The following is a 17,173-nucleotide window of genomic DNA, read 5'->3' on the forward strand; positions in this document are numbered from 1 at the left end:
TGGACTTGTAAGTTGTAATTCCTGTGGGGTCTGGAGGGGATCCTGAACCCCCTCTATTTCGGTGCGGCTAGCCTTAGATAAGTCTGTGTAGGAGAAAATTTAAAAAAAAAACTATTTTGAGAAAGTACTGCGATGAATGTGGCAATAAATATACAAATTGCTTGAAAAATTAAGCCTCAGATTATTTTAATGTTATAACTTCCCTAAAAATTGTGTACTACACCATTATTCAAATGCAAGTTGCTATATAAAATAATTTACTCTATAATTTTATAAAAAATTAAATTGATGATTAAATATTCCCACACACTGTAATTTTATATAAATAAAATATTCTCACACACTGATTAAAATCAATTTGAAACTTTAATTTTGCTAAGCTATGGTTTTAGCTAACAATAAACATTGTCATTGCTCAAATTCTCGGTAGTTTACCAGTTTAACAGGTCATGACCATGTCGGTTTCGAGCACAAACTGAGCCCTCCGACCTCGGAGAAGGCTGCGCTCACATGCCCGCATACACAATTTATTTGCAATCTAATTGAATCACTTTGCATTCCCAAATGATGAGCAACAATCACAGATACTTGATAGATCATCTAGCTTGTAAACATAAAGAGGCGAAGAGCTATATATAAAATTACCACAAATAGTGTCCCAATCTGCTACGAATACAGAAGATTGTTCCGATGCAATCTAATACAATTTAAATGTGCAATTCAAATACAATCAGCTATTAGGTGAGCAGGTGTTTGCTCTGAAACTGTGGTACAGGGCAGGTTGATTCGCCGCGGGACTTGGCAAGATCCCAGTAACTATTGTGGGGCTATCATCTATAACAGTATGGAAAAGAATGAAAGCAATAGCAGCTATTTTGACAAGCAGTGTAGTCTGTGGAATCGGGAATGCCATATCGCAATCATCCGGTTGATAGTTACTCCGCGGGCAAATATCTACATCAGTCTGAAGAAGAAAAAAAGAGAATTGTGGGTTAAAGTTTGTCCATTGTTCGCAAGAATGTTACCATACAATCAAAATAAGGAGTAAAGAGTTGCATACCACAATAAAGGATCCTGTCTGGTGTCAAAAAAGTATATGTAAATAAAGAACAATCCATCCGGCCATGGAAAAGACAGCAAAGATGTGAACCCAGAAGAGAATAGACGCTGCTTCCTTCCCGCAGCCTCTTAAACTGGCAACTGCACCTGTTGACATAATAGGCAATATATAAAAAAATAATAATTTAAAAAATCATTAGATGATTGACTATAAGTAAAATAGCATAAAAAGATATTAACAAAAGGTTGCACTAATTTGTTTTACATAAGAGTCAAGGGCTGATAAGAGTAAGAAAATGATACCAGAAAGGACTGAAGTGGGCATAGTGTGCTGCAGCAGCAGGACAAATTTGAACATTTTGTCACCCCTGGGGAAAAGTCCAAGCTTGTCAGCAATGGTGATGATTCCAAGTCCTGTAGGAGGAACCAAAACCAATCTTCCAAATATGATAGCAGCAGTTGTTCGTAAACCAAGTCTTTTACTGCCTGCGCCAGGGCCTGGAAACACAACAAAGTGCCATATAGCAGGTATTTGGTAATTTAAAACTACTAGCATGTAACATTATGGATATTCTACATTCAAGATGGAAACCCAATGGATAGTTTTTATGTTAACTATTGCATTAAGCATCACTAAGATAATGTACTTGTTCAACTTTAAACAGTAATATCCTATAAGCTGGACCGCAAGATGGTAAACAAATCTTTTATTAGCACTCTTTAACTATAATTGAAGTAAATTGCTAGCAGAAAATGTTTTTAAGACAACTACATTAAGCATTTAGAAGCCACCATTCAGATCTCAAGACTAAGTGTTAGTAATCCACTAGAGTTGGTAACTGTAGACTTGTATCGTGTACCTACAATTTGTAGAGTTTAAACTATTAAATGCATTTTCATAATGCATATAAGCAAGTCGCATGCCATATTTTACTTTCTTACACAACTATTTATACTGAAAAATATCCCTTCCTTACTCCCACTCATTGAAATTTAACCAAAAAAAAAACAACTGAGAGCTAATACCCTATCAATTGCACTAAGATTCTATCATTTAAAAATGCCTAGCTTCTAACAACAACGATAGCCTATAAACATTTCTAACTACTTTCAGATGCTTAGTTTTATGGCTATATGTAATTCAGTATTCTTAAAAAAGTAGCTCCAAAGAAGCCTTGATTCTCTGCATGAGAGTTATCACAAACCACCTATGAACCCAGAGAATGAAATGCATGGTCATGATGCTACAGGTCAAGGCTTTGAGACAGAAAATCATCTTCGTAAATCAATTATAAGTTTTGCCAATTTCACATTGCAAAATAAGCTTATCAGCTTGTCCACCATTGATTGCCAAAATGAATAATCTTGAGCTATGAGGAATAAAATTGGAGCGCTTAAGAGAACATGCCAATTCTTCTTGAGCAAACATAGTGGGCAACTAGGAGGTTAGTTGGTGAGGAGTGAGGACTAGACTAGAGAGTTGTCACTTTTACAGTGAAAAGGAGTGGAAGAACTTTAGGCTGTCAAACATAGGATATCAATATGTGTTTGAAGAAATGCTACATAAGAAATGGAAGATTACATACCATCCACAAGATTTCCACCCAGAGCAAGCAAAATACATGGGATCATCGCTTCCCTGAAAATCAAAATATATCAGTACCAGCCAACATAATAGCCAATGATTCAGGTCTTAAAATATTTTATGCTTTGAATGTAACTACAAAAAATAGAGGTCCTTGAGTGTTAAAAGGTTATGCAAATAACCAAGTCATTAACCAGACATAACTACAAAACAGAGGTCCTTAAATGTCAAAAAAATTATGCAATAACTGTCATTAACCAGATATCAGGTTCAGGCTCATCTCATTACTCACTATAGTGCAATTAGAAAAGGTTACAAAAATGGATGGCCAATAAGTTATCTTAATTGTCTAATCTAAATTTACCATCGAAAGATAGCGATTGCAACCTGACATTTCTTAAACAGTTCATACTTACTATCATTCATAATCATCTTCATACTTTTTCCACCTTAACAAGGTAACTATTTTTCTGTTTTAAGATTCTATTTGAGTGTTGCTAAAAGGAAAAGTTCTCAATTTCAATAGCAAGAGAAAATTGGCGAGGGCAAAGAAGGAAACAGATCAATACCCAAGAATAAGGCAGCTGTCAGTGAAGAAGAATAGCGGGGCATCATCAGTCAAGATGAAGTTCTTCAAAAATGGTATAGTGCCAATGATGATAGCCAAAGCCTAATACAATATAAAACATTAGTAATACCTAATCCCATATAAAACATCAGTAATACCTAATCCCATATAAAACATCATTAAAGTAATCATGCAAAATATTGCTTCTGCATAACATGTTAAAGACAAAATCATTAATAGAAGGTAACAATACAATAATGCAAATAACCACCACAAAAAATTCAAGAGAATTTCATGTTACCCCCCAAAAGTTTGCCCTTTCGCCAAATGTATTCAAAGTTTCATTACAAAACTCTAGTGAAGGCAGGGGTTTTAACTGATTAGAGCTTGTAAAGCTTGGGAGTGTGCTTTGCTAAACTAAAACTTGGGTTTAGAGGGATGTTGCCAATGAAAAAGTAATTATCACGGTATTGACAATAATGAAACTCTGATTCATTTCACAAGAGAGTAAAATCTGGGGAAAATTAAAATTTCGACATGAGAAACGGGCAAGTTTGTATTTCTTCATAATCAAAGAATTCATAAAAATAACAGAGGAAGGAATTTAGGAAAAGTCAATGAGATGATACTCGATCTTGACCAGTTAAACTAATCCATTCATTACAGAAAATCAAACAAATATGAAGTTCACATTTTTTATCTCAACAAAAAATCGTCCATTATACTAAGCATGCCGACATTATTGTTCTTCACTCTAAAAGCATCAATAATTAAAATCCCAATGTCCGTGAGACAAGAAGCTCCAGAAAGTGTTTTAAGTTTCAAGTATTGAATAACAAGTGACAATGACAAGGAATTGTAAAGTAGAACTTCAAAAAGACACAATTTTCCAATCAAATACTCACTGAGGCAATAATGGGAGGCTGAAACACTTGCTTTATCTTTAGCTTTTCAACAATATACCATAGGAAGTCAATTATCTGCATTACCATCCAATCAGACATATGACACGTTCAGATATTAGTATTAAAAAGTTATAATTTAAAAATGAATTCCCAGAACTTCAAACAAGGTTCCTTCATTTTCCAAACTAATATTCAATTCCAATTAATATAAGTTAACAGGTAACCACAGATTTAGAAAGCCATTGCCTAAGCTACTTATGCAACTGCATAAACCTTATGGCCACATAAGGATCATACACTTTAAAACGCTTGTTAAAGTCCAAGTCACGCTCAAGTTAATATTGACTACACTATAGCAATTTTGTCGAATTGACAAACAAAAAAGCAAGTTCTATGAATTACTTAGGCCAACAAGTAAAATTTTTCTTATATGCATTGTAATTGTTAGTTGACAATTATATATGCTATGTATTGTGTTATGGAAGATTTCAAAAAGTGCATACCGCAATAAGTGAATGTGCAGTTGCAAGGGCATATGTGATCAATATTGAAATATATTTATATTAATATCTAGTATCCATAACTTGCAAAATAAGTGTTCCACACTTGCAAGAATGGTTTTAACCAAATTTGATTTGGTTTAAATTAGTTTAGATGAACTGAATAAGGTTTGAAATGCACATAAAGATCACAAATCTCATATGTCACTATCTAGTCCTCTTCAAAAACCATCTAGGTGGCTCCATGTTGCCCAAGCATGAGCTTTTTAATACCACAGTGTGATATTGCAATTTGCTTTGTTAGCCATCACACAAAGATACCATTACGGCTGATGGGGAAAGCAATGTTATATTAACAAGAACATGGAGTCTTATGGTCCATATTTGTGCACGATCCATATACATGTGATTCTCATGTGCAGTTGATGAAAATCCAAGCCTAGTTTAGCCATAGCGAGGTGAGTCTTGCATGTTGAAATCTATCATCAAACACAAGGTTCAACAACGGTAGATTGTTCAACAATCCAGTGTGCAACAAATTGTAATCACAGTTCACAGTTACAGACACACAGCAAACTATGGCATAGCCAACTGAAACACATCCATTCAGAGTGCCAATGGTTCGAGTGCATGTATTCAAGATCAATACAAAGGGGATAAATGAAAAGTCCAAGTATCAAAGAAGAATCATTGTTGCTTAGATCAAACCTAATCTTTATGGAAATAAGTTTAAAATGGAAGTTTAACTACAACCTGTCTTAATTGTGTAGCAACCAGCAAGTGCTGCACATAGTCAGTTATAGTCTTTTGCATTAGTAAAATCATATGACCTCTCACTGAGCATGTGCAGCTATACATTTTCATCAATGGGGCATTCAAGCCCATAGTGTATAATGTGGCAGTTTTGTTTTGAGGCAATGAGGTTCACATGCACAAGTGGGGTGCACGATATGCCACATGGGTATTTATTCATCATCATCAAAATAAGCATCCTAAAGACAACTAAGGCTTACTCTCGAAAAGCATACAATGGAAACATCATGTTCTCCATTGTAAATTTGATAAGATGGCAAATAGCATCTTAAACTGATACAACATACCTAATATCACTAGTGATATAGTTCAATGGAGGATAAGATCCATATAACCAACCCCAAATAATTAGGACTGATGACGACATGACAAATGGGATCAAAGTGGTGAACTCTTGAAGCAACAGTGGAGCATAATCATGCGAAGCAATTAGCTGTATTTAATACTTTAATAGTCAGTACTCAATCAGTAGTCAATCCAAATGATGCAATTAGCAAGGAATGGCCTATATGCCAAACATATAAGACATAAAGAAAATGGTGAATCTGAATTATACTTGTGGCTGTGGTTTCAATCATTCATGTAGCTATACAAAGTGAAGAACATGACAGCAATTTAGCTATGCCAGTATGAAGAACCAATATGATGAGCATATGGATATAATTTTCTTACTTTTCCTTGTTTGGGAGATTCAAGACTAGTAGATTCAGCCTCAATTGAAGTCAGCAATGGAACTTTCTCAGTTTCAGAATTGTTCAAAGGAAGCTTAGTTGGAAGCTTTGCCTCCTCTGCCCCATCAAAGGTTTGACCTGGTGGTGGTGCCAGCATCTGAAAAACATAGGTATACAAGACTATTGCACCAACCTGTCACATTCACACACACAGACAAAACACTTATAAGGTCTCTCTGGAGTCTACTGGTGTCACTGAATCATTGAACAATTCAATAAATCATATCTTATAATGCCCAGAGCATAAACCAAGAAAATCTAATTTTGGGGCAAAATGGAAAGGAATGGGAGCTTTATTTTTATAAGTAAATACTCCTTGCCCAACTCCTAATTCATAAGAAACAAGTCTTAAATTCTGGGCCATCATCAAGTACGAGCTTCTTCCAACTATAGACATAACATAAACATCTTTTCAATTAATGAAATTCAACTGACCAATGTAATAGAAATAGATTAAGTCTATACTTCAATAGTTTCAGAAATCCATGAACCAATTATCTATCCATTTAAGAATGAAAGAGAAAACACTACTTGCCACACATGACATTAGTAACTTCCAAGTTTCAAGTAATCAACCTAAATCCTGCTCTCTTTATAAGCTTAGTAAAGTGCAGCTTAAGTGAGAGTTAGGACCAGGTAACTAGATATGCTGCAAAGGAAGATTGAAAGCAATACAACATCTGCTAGAAGTATTCATTAGTCAAAAGGCAAAAGCAAATAAGTTCCACATAACCAGCCCTAAACAGTTGAAATTCATGCTTGTTGATGTTGTGGTCAAGGAAAAAGGCACGTGGATTACTGAAAAATAGTGGTTAAGTGTTTCCCTGAATAATTGAAATGCATGTTGCCTGCTACAAGGCTTAAAATGGCACACTACTCACCCACTGGCCAAACGAGATGTAAGCATTTCCATCCTGGCTACATTTGGCAGAATCACCAAATGGATTTGATTTGTCCCGACATAGAGCAGCAATCAAAACAAGAGGTATATTCCCTATGTTTCCTACACAGGATCATAAGATTATAAAAAAATAAAAGGAAAATTTTGATTATAGTAATTTGATGCAAGCTGGAAAGGACCACTATTCTTGGAAGACTCTAGGCATATCTTCTATATAGCATATAGAAAAAAGTCTTGTTTGGTAAAACAACTAGACAAAACCCATCACCATCACCACTTAAAATATTTATTGCAAAATCATTGTAGTAGAGAGCTCTTTCCACTCGTCAAATGTATTCAAATCTTTTTTTTTTTGAGAAAAACAATGAATTCTAGTGTCTAACTCAGATATTACTAGGGATAGGTAAATACAAGTAGTAACAACAATCCATCTAAACAGATTGTACATTTAAGTTTAGATAAGCAGTGGCAGTTAAAGTAGAACATAGTAGCACTTCAACTTGCAAAAATATCCTTTTAAATTCTCAAGATAAAACTTAGAAAGTATACAAAATGTCAGGTCAGAAACATGATTCAGTTAAAAGAAAATCAAACTTAAGTATGATGAGTTAGAAGTTAAGCATACATACACACAAACTCCTAAGAAAAGGAAGCAACCGAACTCAAGAGGAAATGCTTATTATGGATATATGTCTTACCAATTCCAATGTGAATGATGGTGAACTTGAAGTAAGGATATGGTGGCCGAACAACAGAAGCAACAATGAATCCCACAAGAGATCCAAATATGGTAGACAGAATTATATTAAAAGGAATAAACCACCTGCAGATGACAGAAATATCCATATCTTGATGAGCAGACATATTGTTTACTGAGTTGGAATATGAGGATGGTATTCTTTATTTCTTTTCTCTATCAACACAGAGCACAAATATTTGTAACTCGTGCAGTGACGGAGCTAGTGATAGAGTGAAAGCATAAAAGTTTTTTGGCACTGAATAGCAACCCAAACATTTGACTGCATTAGGTCTAAAAAGAAAAGAAAATTTACTAATTACCACATAAAATTTGACAACAGAACCTTCAAGTTTTGGATTCTCTAATTTAGCCTCTTATGTTGGCATATTTATTTCAATCTAACACTAGTTAACAAAAACTCCAAACAATCTCAAATACAAGATGAGACGGTAATCATATTTACACAATCAATTAAGAATCTAATTGGAGGGCAGTGCTTTGTTAAATAACCTTTCTTAGAAAGAAAAAATCCTCAAGCTATTTTCAATGTCTTCTTAGAAAGTTGAATCTCACATAAGTACTTGTGATTTTGAGTAATATGGGTCGCATGAAGTTCATGTGATGTGCTACTAGCATCCAATATTTTGACACCATTAGCAGTTTGGGGGAACTTGGATTAGAGAAACACATTTCTTAAGTTATTTATTGAAGGCTAAATTGAGACCATTTACAATCAAAACGACAAATTGAGGATAATCAAACTTCATAAAAACTCCCATAATTGAAGAAGAGTGGATTCAACTACAATTCACTAAAACTGACATAAAATTACCATGAAACAGAAACACATATAAAGATGATATTTGCTGAAGATTGACAAAATCCTCCATTAAAAAAAAATCTTCACCACTAAAATGTCATTTCAGTCTTTTAAATGCCAACATCCAATTACAACATGCACTAAGTGCAATCAACAATGTCACAGTAAAGCAGTAACTAGCAGTTGTTACACTAATGCCATAGTATAAGCTACTTAACTACACTAAGAATTAAAGCATTTTATGGAGACCCATAAGAAAAGAAATTAAACTAATAAATGAATAATGAGAGAACCATCAATGAGTTTTACCACTCCAGTAGCTTTCGCCAAGAGATTGCACGCCCAAGTTGAGAGAATATTAAGCATGGTAGGAGCAGAGAAAAGACAAGCTGCAACATGTGTTAGATGCTCATGTAAAAAATAGAATCTTTATATATATAATATAATTTATCTTGAATTTTTCAATGCAGAATGCACATGCTATAGTAGACAAGAATATTGTACATCATTAATCTCTATTAAGGCGGAAGGAATTCCTTCGTTTAACAGCCACATACTCTCAAGGAACAAAGTTTAACAATTCTCATGTGTACTCTAGCGAATAATGTAACAATTTGTCCTTTAGAGCAAGGATTTAATAAACAGTCTGGCAAGGATTTCAACACATGGCCCAGGTACGAACAGGTAAATACCAGTCCCATTTATGGCTCGCAAAAGTAAGGGCCTTGCTCCAACTGATATGGTACCAGTTCTTACCTGACTACTAAATATTGGTATGTACTCCAGTAACTGATAGTTGAAACAGATTAAACAATGAAAAGGCACAACATATTAGAAAGGCAAGACTTGTCTAGGGAGATGATATCAGGCAAGGGTTAAAAGGAAGGGGCAAAGTCAATTTAGCTGGCCGCCACAACATTTGTCAGGTGGAAGGCAAGACTTGACTGGTAAATTTTAGTCTGGGCTATTATATTGCATGATATAATTATATTGATTCAGGCTAATGAGTCCGCTTCACTTGTCTTCTGCGCAAATTAACATAGAGCTCAAGAAAATAGCCATGACAGCTGAAATTCAAAACTGTGCTTATTCACTAGTATGTTCAAGAGAAATAGCATCAAATGTCACCTTTTTTCTCCAAGACTCCAAAGTATGAAATAAACTAATTACTTGTGAATAAACTCTAATATCATCTTATGGTTGTTGAAATACAAATCACAATTGTTATGGAATAGGGTACCAAAGTAAAGCAAAGAAAATGATAGAGAAGGATCCTCCCTAAGTATGAAATCCAGATATACTTGACAATAATAGTTAACCACATACCCCATTGAGAAGCTTCCGGCCATTTGCAGGAAGAATGTTGACATACTTGGAGGCCATAAGGAACCCCATAAAGCACATGGCAAACACTTTTGCTATCGGTAGGACAGCAAATTTCATCGAAGCAAAGATGGATTCACCACTTCCAGACTGATTATCGACTATAATCTCCAAAAGAGAACGCTCCATATTGATAGTGTTCAACTTCTGACGACGCTTACATAATCTCCAAGCAAAATTTTACAGGTTCTGCTCTGAGGTAAAATATTTAGACAAAATTTAAGGAGAAAAAGAGATATTCGAAATACAAGGTTAACAGATACTTACGACGCAAGCGCACAGAAACTGGGTAGCCCAATAGTAATCAAATGAGAAAAAATCTCGCAAATTCTCTCGTATTGACTCTAGAAGATACAAGATGCAACCGGCAACAAGATCAACAATATTCCAAAAAAGAATAATGCAGGTAAGGAAACAAAAACAGTTACGCTAATATCTGAAGAAAATTCCCAATTTTAATGTTTAAATCAAAATCCTCTATTGCACACAAACCCCAAATGTGAAACCCCAAAATACAATTTCTCAGACAAAAGTCTAGATAAACATTTTTAAAAAAAAACAGAACGTCGAGACCTAATATAGATCCATTCTTGCTCTTTCCCTCAGTCTTTCCTTATCATCATCCACTAATACGGTTGATGAAAGCCTCGACCACCTTCACAACAACCGTTCCAACCCCGCAAAATCTCTCAGCTCAGAGACACACGAACACACAAGAACCACCAGAACCGACCGCGAGTGTCGATTTTTTCCCTCTTACCGGTTCTCCGTCCACAAATGCCCAATCGAGTTGTCTCCCGACCTTCTCCTCGGATCCAAAGCCTCCAAAAACACGCTCCGGCGTCTCCTTTCTCCCCCGCCTTGGGCTCGGCGACGAAAGAACGATCGAGCGTCGGTGAGGTGAAACGAGTGATTCCGGACCCGCGTGACCTCCGTGACCCCTTCCTCAGGTCCTCTATAAATTGAGATGGAAGCTTACCAATTGCACCCTGGAATTATATAAAATCAATGTAATTAGTAATTACTTCGTTTTTGCCTGTCGATAAAATAAAATATTGCGAAGAGAGAAACATATAAATAACTGGGGGTAAAAGTAAAAATAACAAAAAAAAAAAAGTAATCAATTCAAAAAATAATAATATTTATGTATCAAAATAAATATCGAGATAAAAAGGTCACGTGTCCACCCACCTAGTAGATGAACACCTAAAAAACCTTTTTTTAATTAAAACATTAACAATTAATTTTTTAATTAAAATATTAACAATTAATAAGCCAAGGGTTGAAATTTGTGATTTGTTCTGTTTTATTTCATTTTATTCGATGATAAATTTTTGACAGATCGATCTGCTTGATCACGAAAGGTCCATCTCAATGTTTTGTTTTTCCTTAGCGGCTACGGAAGATAACTCGATGAAGCATGTGCGTGATCATCATCGAGTGCGAAGTTGGTTTTGTGACGAAGACTGACCGTTAGGGTCACTTCCATGTGGCAATGATCGTACCATCTACTAAAATTAATTTGGCATTTTGTGCATTAATTTAAAACACTAGGTCTTTGATCGTTGCATGTCTCATTCGAGTAGAAAATCAGTTACGCCATTCCCCAATTATAATAACTATTTTTACAAAATATATTATACATATTAATCAATGATAAAAAAAAATCATAATTTTCACTAATATATATATATATATATAGTCTAAAATGGGCCTAATCAAGCCCATTTCTGCCCAGTGAGTTCAGACCAGCCTGGCCCATTAACTTTGTGTTCGTAATTGCAAAGCAACTCCAAAATCACCAATTGTGAGAAGGTAAATCGAGAAATTACAGTCCATGATTATAAGGACTATTAGGTAAATTGAGAAATTACAATTGGTCACAACGGAGGAAGGTATTGCTCGATTTCGTCAAGATTCGAACTCTTGTCCTCTTCTATAAGTCTGCTCTGTTGTAATCAACTCAGCTATGTTACAGGGGCTATCAAAATCGTATTGGATAAATTTTTTATAATGATCTGTCCTACCGTCAAAACGACCTCATATCAAAAAATTCCCTAAGGGAGTTTTTTTAAGGCATGGTACCATTATATTGATAAAAATCTATTGTTGAAACAACACCTCAGTCAACAATTACATATTAAGAAAACTCGAATCCGAAACCTCAAACAATACATATCTTTATACTTACCACTTAGGATAAGACAGTCAACATCTATATACATCCATAATTATGAACGAGACACAAAAACATGTACAAAACTAGCAAATGGCATCAAGCAAAGCAATAAATGATAGTGTACAATTATAGAAGGAACTAGCTCGATATATATACGACATCACTAATCCTTCGAATGTTTTGTAGTTGTTGATATTGCACTACTTTAATTTAGTGGTGGCACAAGCAACATGCTCTGGATCACTATCGAGCCGATAGCAAGTATTCGTCGCCGTCGTAGCCAGCGCCACTATTTAGTCCACTGCCGCCGGCGAAGTCATCGGAAGTTGGATTAGGACCGTCCCTTGCAATGCCAAAATAGGCAGCAGGTAGAGCTGAAGTCGAGTAGTTCTCCTTTGGCTTTGGTTCACACTCTTTCAGTATGATCTCGATCTCCTTCGCGACATCGTTCATCGTCGGGCGACTCGCCGATGATTCTTCGAGGCATAGCAAAGCAACTCCTACAAACCTCTTGAATCCGACAAGATATCTGGTATTCTGAAGCAATGCCGGATCGATTATGTCCCTTAGGCCATAGAATACCTCTTCCTGAACATCCAGAGCCATTCGGACTTCGCGAACAACATACTTGCCCTCCACTATTGGCAGTCTGCCAGTGATCAGCTCCAGCAATACCACTCCAAAACTATAGACATCACTCTTTGCAGTCAGTTGCTGGGTCATGAAGTACTCAGGATCAAGGTAACCCTGTGAATTAACGATCAATGAGAATGATGAACAAGTAATTCGAGCAAGAAATTAATCTCTGTGAGTCAGAGGTCTACCAGCGTTCCCTTCACGCCGGTGGAAACATGATCGCGTTCAGCGTCCAGCACTAACATCGAGAGACCGAAATCTGCAACTTTGGCAGTGAAATTTTCGTCTAGAAGGATGTTGCTCGACTTCACGTCTCTGTGAATTATCGTAGGTTTAGCGAGCTCGTGGAGATAAGCGAGTCCCCTTGCTGAATCTAAAGCTATGCTCAGTCTCTTTTTCCAGTCCAGTTGCAGTCCTCTCTTCCCTGGAGTTCAGAAAGGCTGAATGTCACTACTGATTCATCACTCGATGTCGAAGATTGTGCGTACCTGATAAGTTCTCGGTTAGGGTTCCATTAGGTATGTACTCGTATACCAGCGTCCGTTCGCCCTTCTCAAAGCAAAAGCCTACAAGGTCCACCAGGTTCTTATGGTGCACTCTGGAGAGCATCTCGATCTCTGTCTTGAACTCGAGTCCGCCTTGCATGGAGCCTTTACGTGATCTCTTAATGGCAACAAGCTGCCCATCTGAAAGCATTCCTTTGTAGACCTGAAGAGAGGGGCGATAAATGAAGTCGAAATCTATCTGAAAGTTGACATGTAATGAGAGCACCATGTGTTTGTTTTATTACCTGTCCGTAGCCCCCTGACCCAATTGCATTATCTTCCGAGAAACCATTGGTGAGTTTCCTCAGATCATCCAAAGAAAAGTATCTTGCTAGTTTTATCTGCGGCGCGTCTCCATCTTCTTCCCCGTTTGATCCCCACGTGGCTGCGAACAAGGAGAGAAAAAACATTTACATGAATTAGCTTGAAGGAAAGCAGGTATATAGTGAGAATTTTCCTTGGGATCGCATGCATACCAAAAGGATTGGCCAGGATGATGGCCTTTCGAGCTCGCTTCTTCTGCCACAAGGCATAAGTTGACAACCCTGCGATGACGAGAAGAGCAGCAGCACCACCAACTGCAATGCCGATGATCAAGCCTCGATTCACTGCATGAACAACATATGTGCTGATGATCAGTTTTCTAAAGTATGTCAACATAATTAGAGAACCAACTGCAAATTAGATTCTTCTATACCCTTGTTTCCATAATCATAAATCTGAGGGTCGAAATAACAAGGTCCATAGATTCTTCTATCGAGGTTCAGATTCTGGCTGGTAAAATCAAACCAGTGCAATGTTTCATTCCTGGTGAAGTATCTAGCCTCTGAAGAGCAAATCTGCAACTCTACTCGCAGATAATTGTCCTCGTCAAATGAGAAACCTGGTATTTGATAGGTAACTGGAATTCCACTGAGCCTTGCAGTCATTCTGTCTCTCATCGATGGAAGATTGCCTGGTATGTCATTTCCACTGAAGGAAGGTGCTCTGCACAGCAGCATTCCTTCATATGGGCGTGAGCATCTACCAGTGGAATCAGGTACTCGATTTCCATCTTGTTGCTGATTACAATACTCTGTGGTCTCCAGACGAGGATTGCTGCAAACCGGATTTCCCTCGAGTCTGTAGGCATGGAAAAAGGATCTCAGATAAAGCCTTTAAGAAGTAAGACGAAGTTGATCTTATGTGCTCACATTATCGTATTATTGTAGCTGGTAGAGAGTGTCACCGATGTAAAATTATTGTTCTGAAAATTCACCATCGACAAATTCTGACCAGTATTGCTTCCCATGTTGAGAGTGCCGTTGAATTGGTTGTTGTTAAGCCTCCTGTAATTGATCACAACAAAGAGATTGGTTTCCTTAATGAACATTTCTTTCAATGGGTTCCTAGAATCTTACACTTCTTGTAAGTATGGATAGGCGAAGAGTGTTTCTGGTATTTCACCATGAAGATTCCCGGACTCCACAATTCTAACACAGTCAGAAACAAGTAGAGATCTTGGATCAGCATGTCAGCTATTTAAAAATATGAGAAACTAAAGGTTTCAGCAGGCACTGAACTTACAAAGTTCTTAGATTTTGTAAATCTGAAAACCATGCCGGAGCTTCAGATGAATCAAATGAGTTGTTGCTTAAATCCCTGAGTAGCATCAAGTAAGCATGGTGCCAAATTTTACGTGATTGAAAGACATGTGAGTAAATGCTTTGCTAAAGGAAGGAGACATTCTTACAAAGAGTAGAGCTCTTGCATTCCAGTTAGATTTGGCATCTGTTGTAGTTTGTTATTGGCTAAGTTTCTGAAATCCATGAATGTAAATTGTGTTCAACAGAGAGATGAACAGTCAACAGTGTTAACTTTATCAGCAACTTACAGGACGTGGAGGTTTGTGAGGTTGCTTATACTGGTAGGAACAATTCCATTCAGCGAATTGTTGTCTAGACGACTGAAAACAGAAACAAAATTATATCGATCAAGCATGAACAATCGAAAATGGTGACTGACTGAAAGAACAAAGATCAAAAGGTTATTGGTCAGTGAATACTCACAGGACTTCAAGTGTCTTGACAAGGCCTATTGACTCTGGAATGCCCCCAGAAAGATTGTTGTGGTCAAGAAGTCTGTATGCAAACAGAAGTTATGATATCGAAAAAAAAACTATGGAGCCAACACAAAGCCAAGCTGTGCAACGTTGATGCTTACATATGTATAGCCACCAAGTTAGAACTGAAAAACCCACTTGGAATGTTGCCTGATAACTCATTCTTGTTCAAATGGCTGTGGAACATATAGAAGATGAATCAATCACTCTACTCGACTATGACTGAAGCCCACAAAGGAAAATGACTTACAAATGTAGAGTTTTGACAAGCAGGTCTAGTCCTGGAGCTTCATTTTCTGCAGTAGGAATAGTTCCGTTCAATCTGTTCTCTGCCAAGTCCAGCCATGTGAGATTCGATAGCTGACCGAGACTTGGTGGTATTGGACCAACAAACTGATTTTTATTCAGAGATCTGGTTCAAAAGTTTAAATTCATTATCTATAGAAACTCATTCCTATTACAAAAACCACCACTACTTACAAGATTTGGAGATTAGGTAGAGTACCCACTTCATCAGGAATAACACCACTGAACTTACAGTTAATCAATCTCCTGAGAGATAACGAAGGCAGCATAAGGTCATGATAAATATCACTATAGATATGAAGGAAATACTTACAAAATTCTAAGTTGTTTCAAGTTGCCAATGCTTGTTGGAAGTGGACCTTCAAGATTAGGATTGTAGGAAAGATCCCTACATTCACAGATATCAAAACAGTCATATTCTAAATCTCCAATTGCTCAGTGATTGTAAGACTCCTATAAGACGCTTACAATTCTTGCAATTCACTAAGGTTTCCTATGTCACTGCTCAAACTGCCCTTAATATCCATGTTGAATGGTTTCCTGTAGTCATTCAGATTGATATTGATCAAGATGAAGATGTAATCAACAAGTGAAGAATTCATCAGGTGGCAAGGGAAACTCACAGTTCTATCACCCTCGAATTACTGCAGTTGACTCCTTCCCATTGATCGCAGGGATCCGGATTCTTCCAGCTTGGAGGTGTATTCCTCCATTGGTTAGACACAGAGTTGAGAGCAGAAACTGTCCATGTAGTAACAGTCAATAAACCTTAAATTAAGTATACAACTTCTAAAAGAATCATAGGAAAATGAAATCCAAACAGTTTGAAAGGCAAATGATTACCATCTCTTGGGTCTGTGCTGCTGAATCCATGTCGAAAACACGAAAAGCAAACCAGAAACAACACAAACCCTTTCATCAGCTAGCCTGCAACCAAAAGGAGCCCTTTGAGGAGGATATCAGTAGGCAGCAACAGTTTATCAAGATCTTTTGCCTTCTAGTTCCAGAATTATCTGAGATCGCAAATATCATAGAAGGAATGCCAATTTAAGAGGCAAACTGCTGCTGCGAAACTTGTCAACACCAGGTGGTTGGAAGGTGAAGATTTTTTCCTCAGTCTTAATGTTGAAAACAGCCTCTCTGAAGAAGTCAACAGCTTTGCGTGGATTTGTAAAAGATGGTGGCCAAGCAAATCGGGTATTTAAAAAAAAAACATGATGATTCATTTGCTAAATCTTTTAATCCATTGCAAGAGCAGCAAAATCAACCTTGAGGTACTGACCCAGTCGTGGCAGTTGATTTTAATCTTATCTGCCCTGAGTGTCGCGTTCAGATTTGGTGCCGTTTTTTTTCTTTTTCTTTTTGTGGAAATTGTTTTATTGTCGCGTTGACTTTTCAATTG

At 36.8% G+C, this 17,173-nt stretch overlaps 2 protein-coding genes across 5 annotated transcripts; both read right to left on the reverse strand.

The window, feature by feature from the left end:
- Positions 1–605: 605 nt before the first annotated feature.
- Positions 606–10,948, reverse strand: LOC141838721 (protein PIN-LIKES 6-like). Of its 4 annotated transcripts, none has more exons than XM_074726278.1 (13): positions 10,765–10,948; positions 10,272–10,348; positions 9,948–10,193; positions 8,931–9,010; positions 7,761–7,885; positions 7,043–7,164; positions 6,103–6,294; positions 4,118–4,192; positions 3,214–3,314; positions 2,646–2,698; positions 1,363–1,557; positions 1,061–1,206; positions 606–964 (listed from the first exon to the last, which is right to left on the reverse strand). In XM_074726278.1, exons 3-12 carry the CDS (start codon positions 10,131–10,133, stop codon positions 1,085–1,087), a joined length of 1,251 nt encoding a protein of 416 aa, XP_074582379.1. In that variant the 5' UTR covers positions 10,134–10,193; positions 10,272–10,348; positions 10,765–10,948; the 3' UTR covers positions 606–964; positions 1,061–1,084. The 4 variants fall into 4 exon arrangements, with proteins under 4 accessions (XP_074582379.1, XP_074582378.1, XP_074582381.1 ...); XM_074726277.1 differs by having other exon boundaries at positions 9,948–10,198; XM_074726280.1 differs by lacking the exon at positions 10,272–10,348 and having other exon boundaries at positions 9,948–10,198.
- Positions 10,949–12,087: 1,139 nt separating this feature from the next.
- On the reverse strand, positions 12,088–16,773 carry LOC141838461 (leucine-rich repeat receptor protein kinase HPCA1-like). The gene is made up of 19 exons (XM_074725947.1): positions 16,615–16,773; positions 16,395–16,512; positions 16,240–16,311; positions 16,085–16,159; positions 15,946–16,017; positions 15,716–15,877; positions 15,567–15,641; positions 15,413–15,484; positions 15,238–15,309; positions 15,097–15,162; positions 14,931–15,005; positions 14,765–14,836; positions 14,558–14,692; positions 14,062–14,486; positions 13,841–13,972; positions 13,610–13,749; positions 13,308–13,527; positions 13,008–13,243; positions 12,088–12,930 (listed from the first exon to the last, which is right to left on the reverse strand). Exons 1-19 carry the CDS (start codon positions 16,688–16,690, stop codon positions 12,427–12,429), a joined length of 2,799 nt encoding a protein of 932 aa, XP_074582048.1. The 5' UTR covers positions 16,691–16,773; the 3' UTR covers positions 12,088–12,426.
- Between the last annotated feature and the right edge of the window lie 400 nt (positions 16,774–17,173).

The sequence above is a fragment of the Curcuma longa genome, chromosome 11 (assembly GCF_044706935.1).
Source record: "Curcuma longa cultivar G26 ecotype Majalengka, Jawa Barat chromosome 11, ITB_CL_G26_1.1, whole genome shotgun sequence".
NCBI lineage: Eukaryota > Viridiplantae > Streptophyta > Magnoliopsida > Zingiberales > Zingiberaceae > Curcuma > Curcuma longa.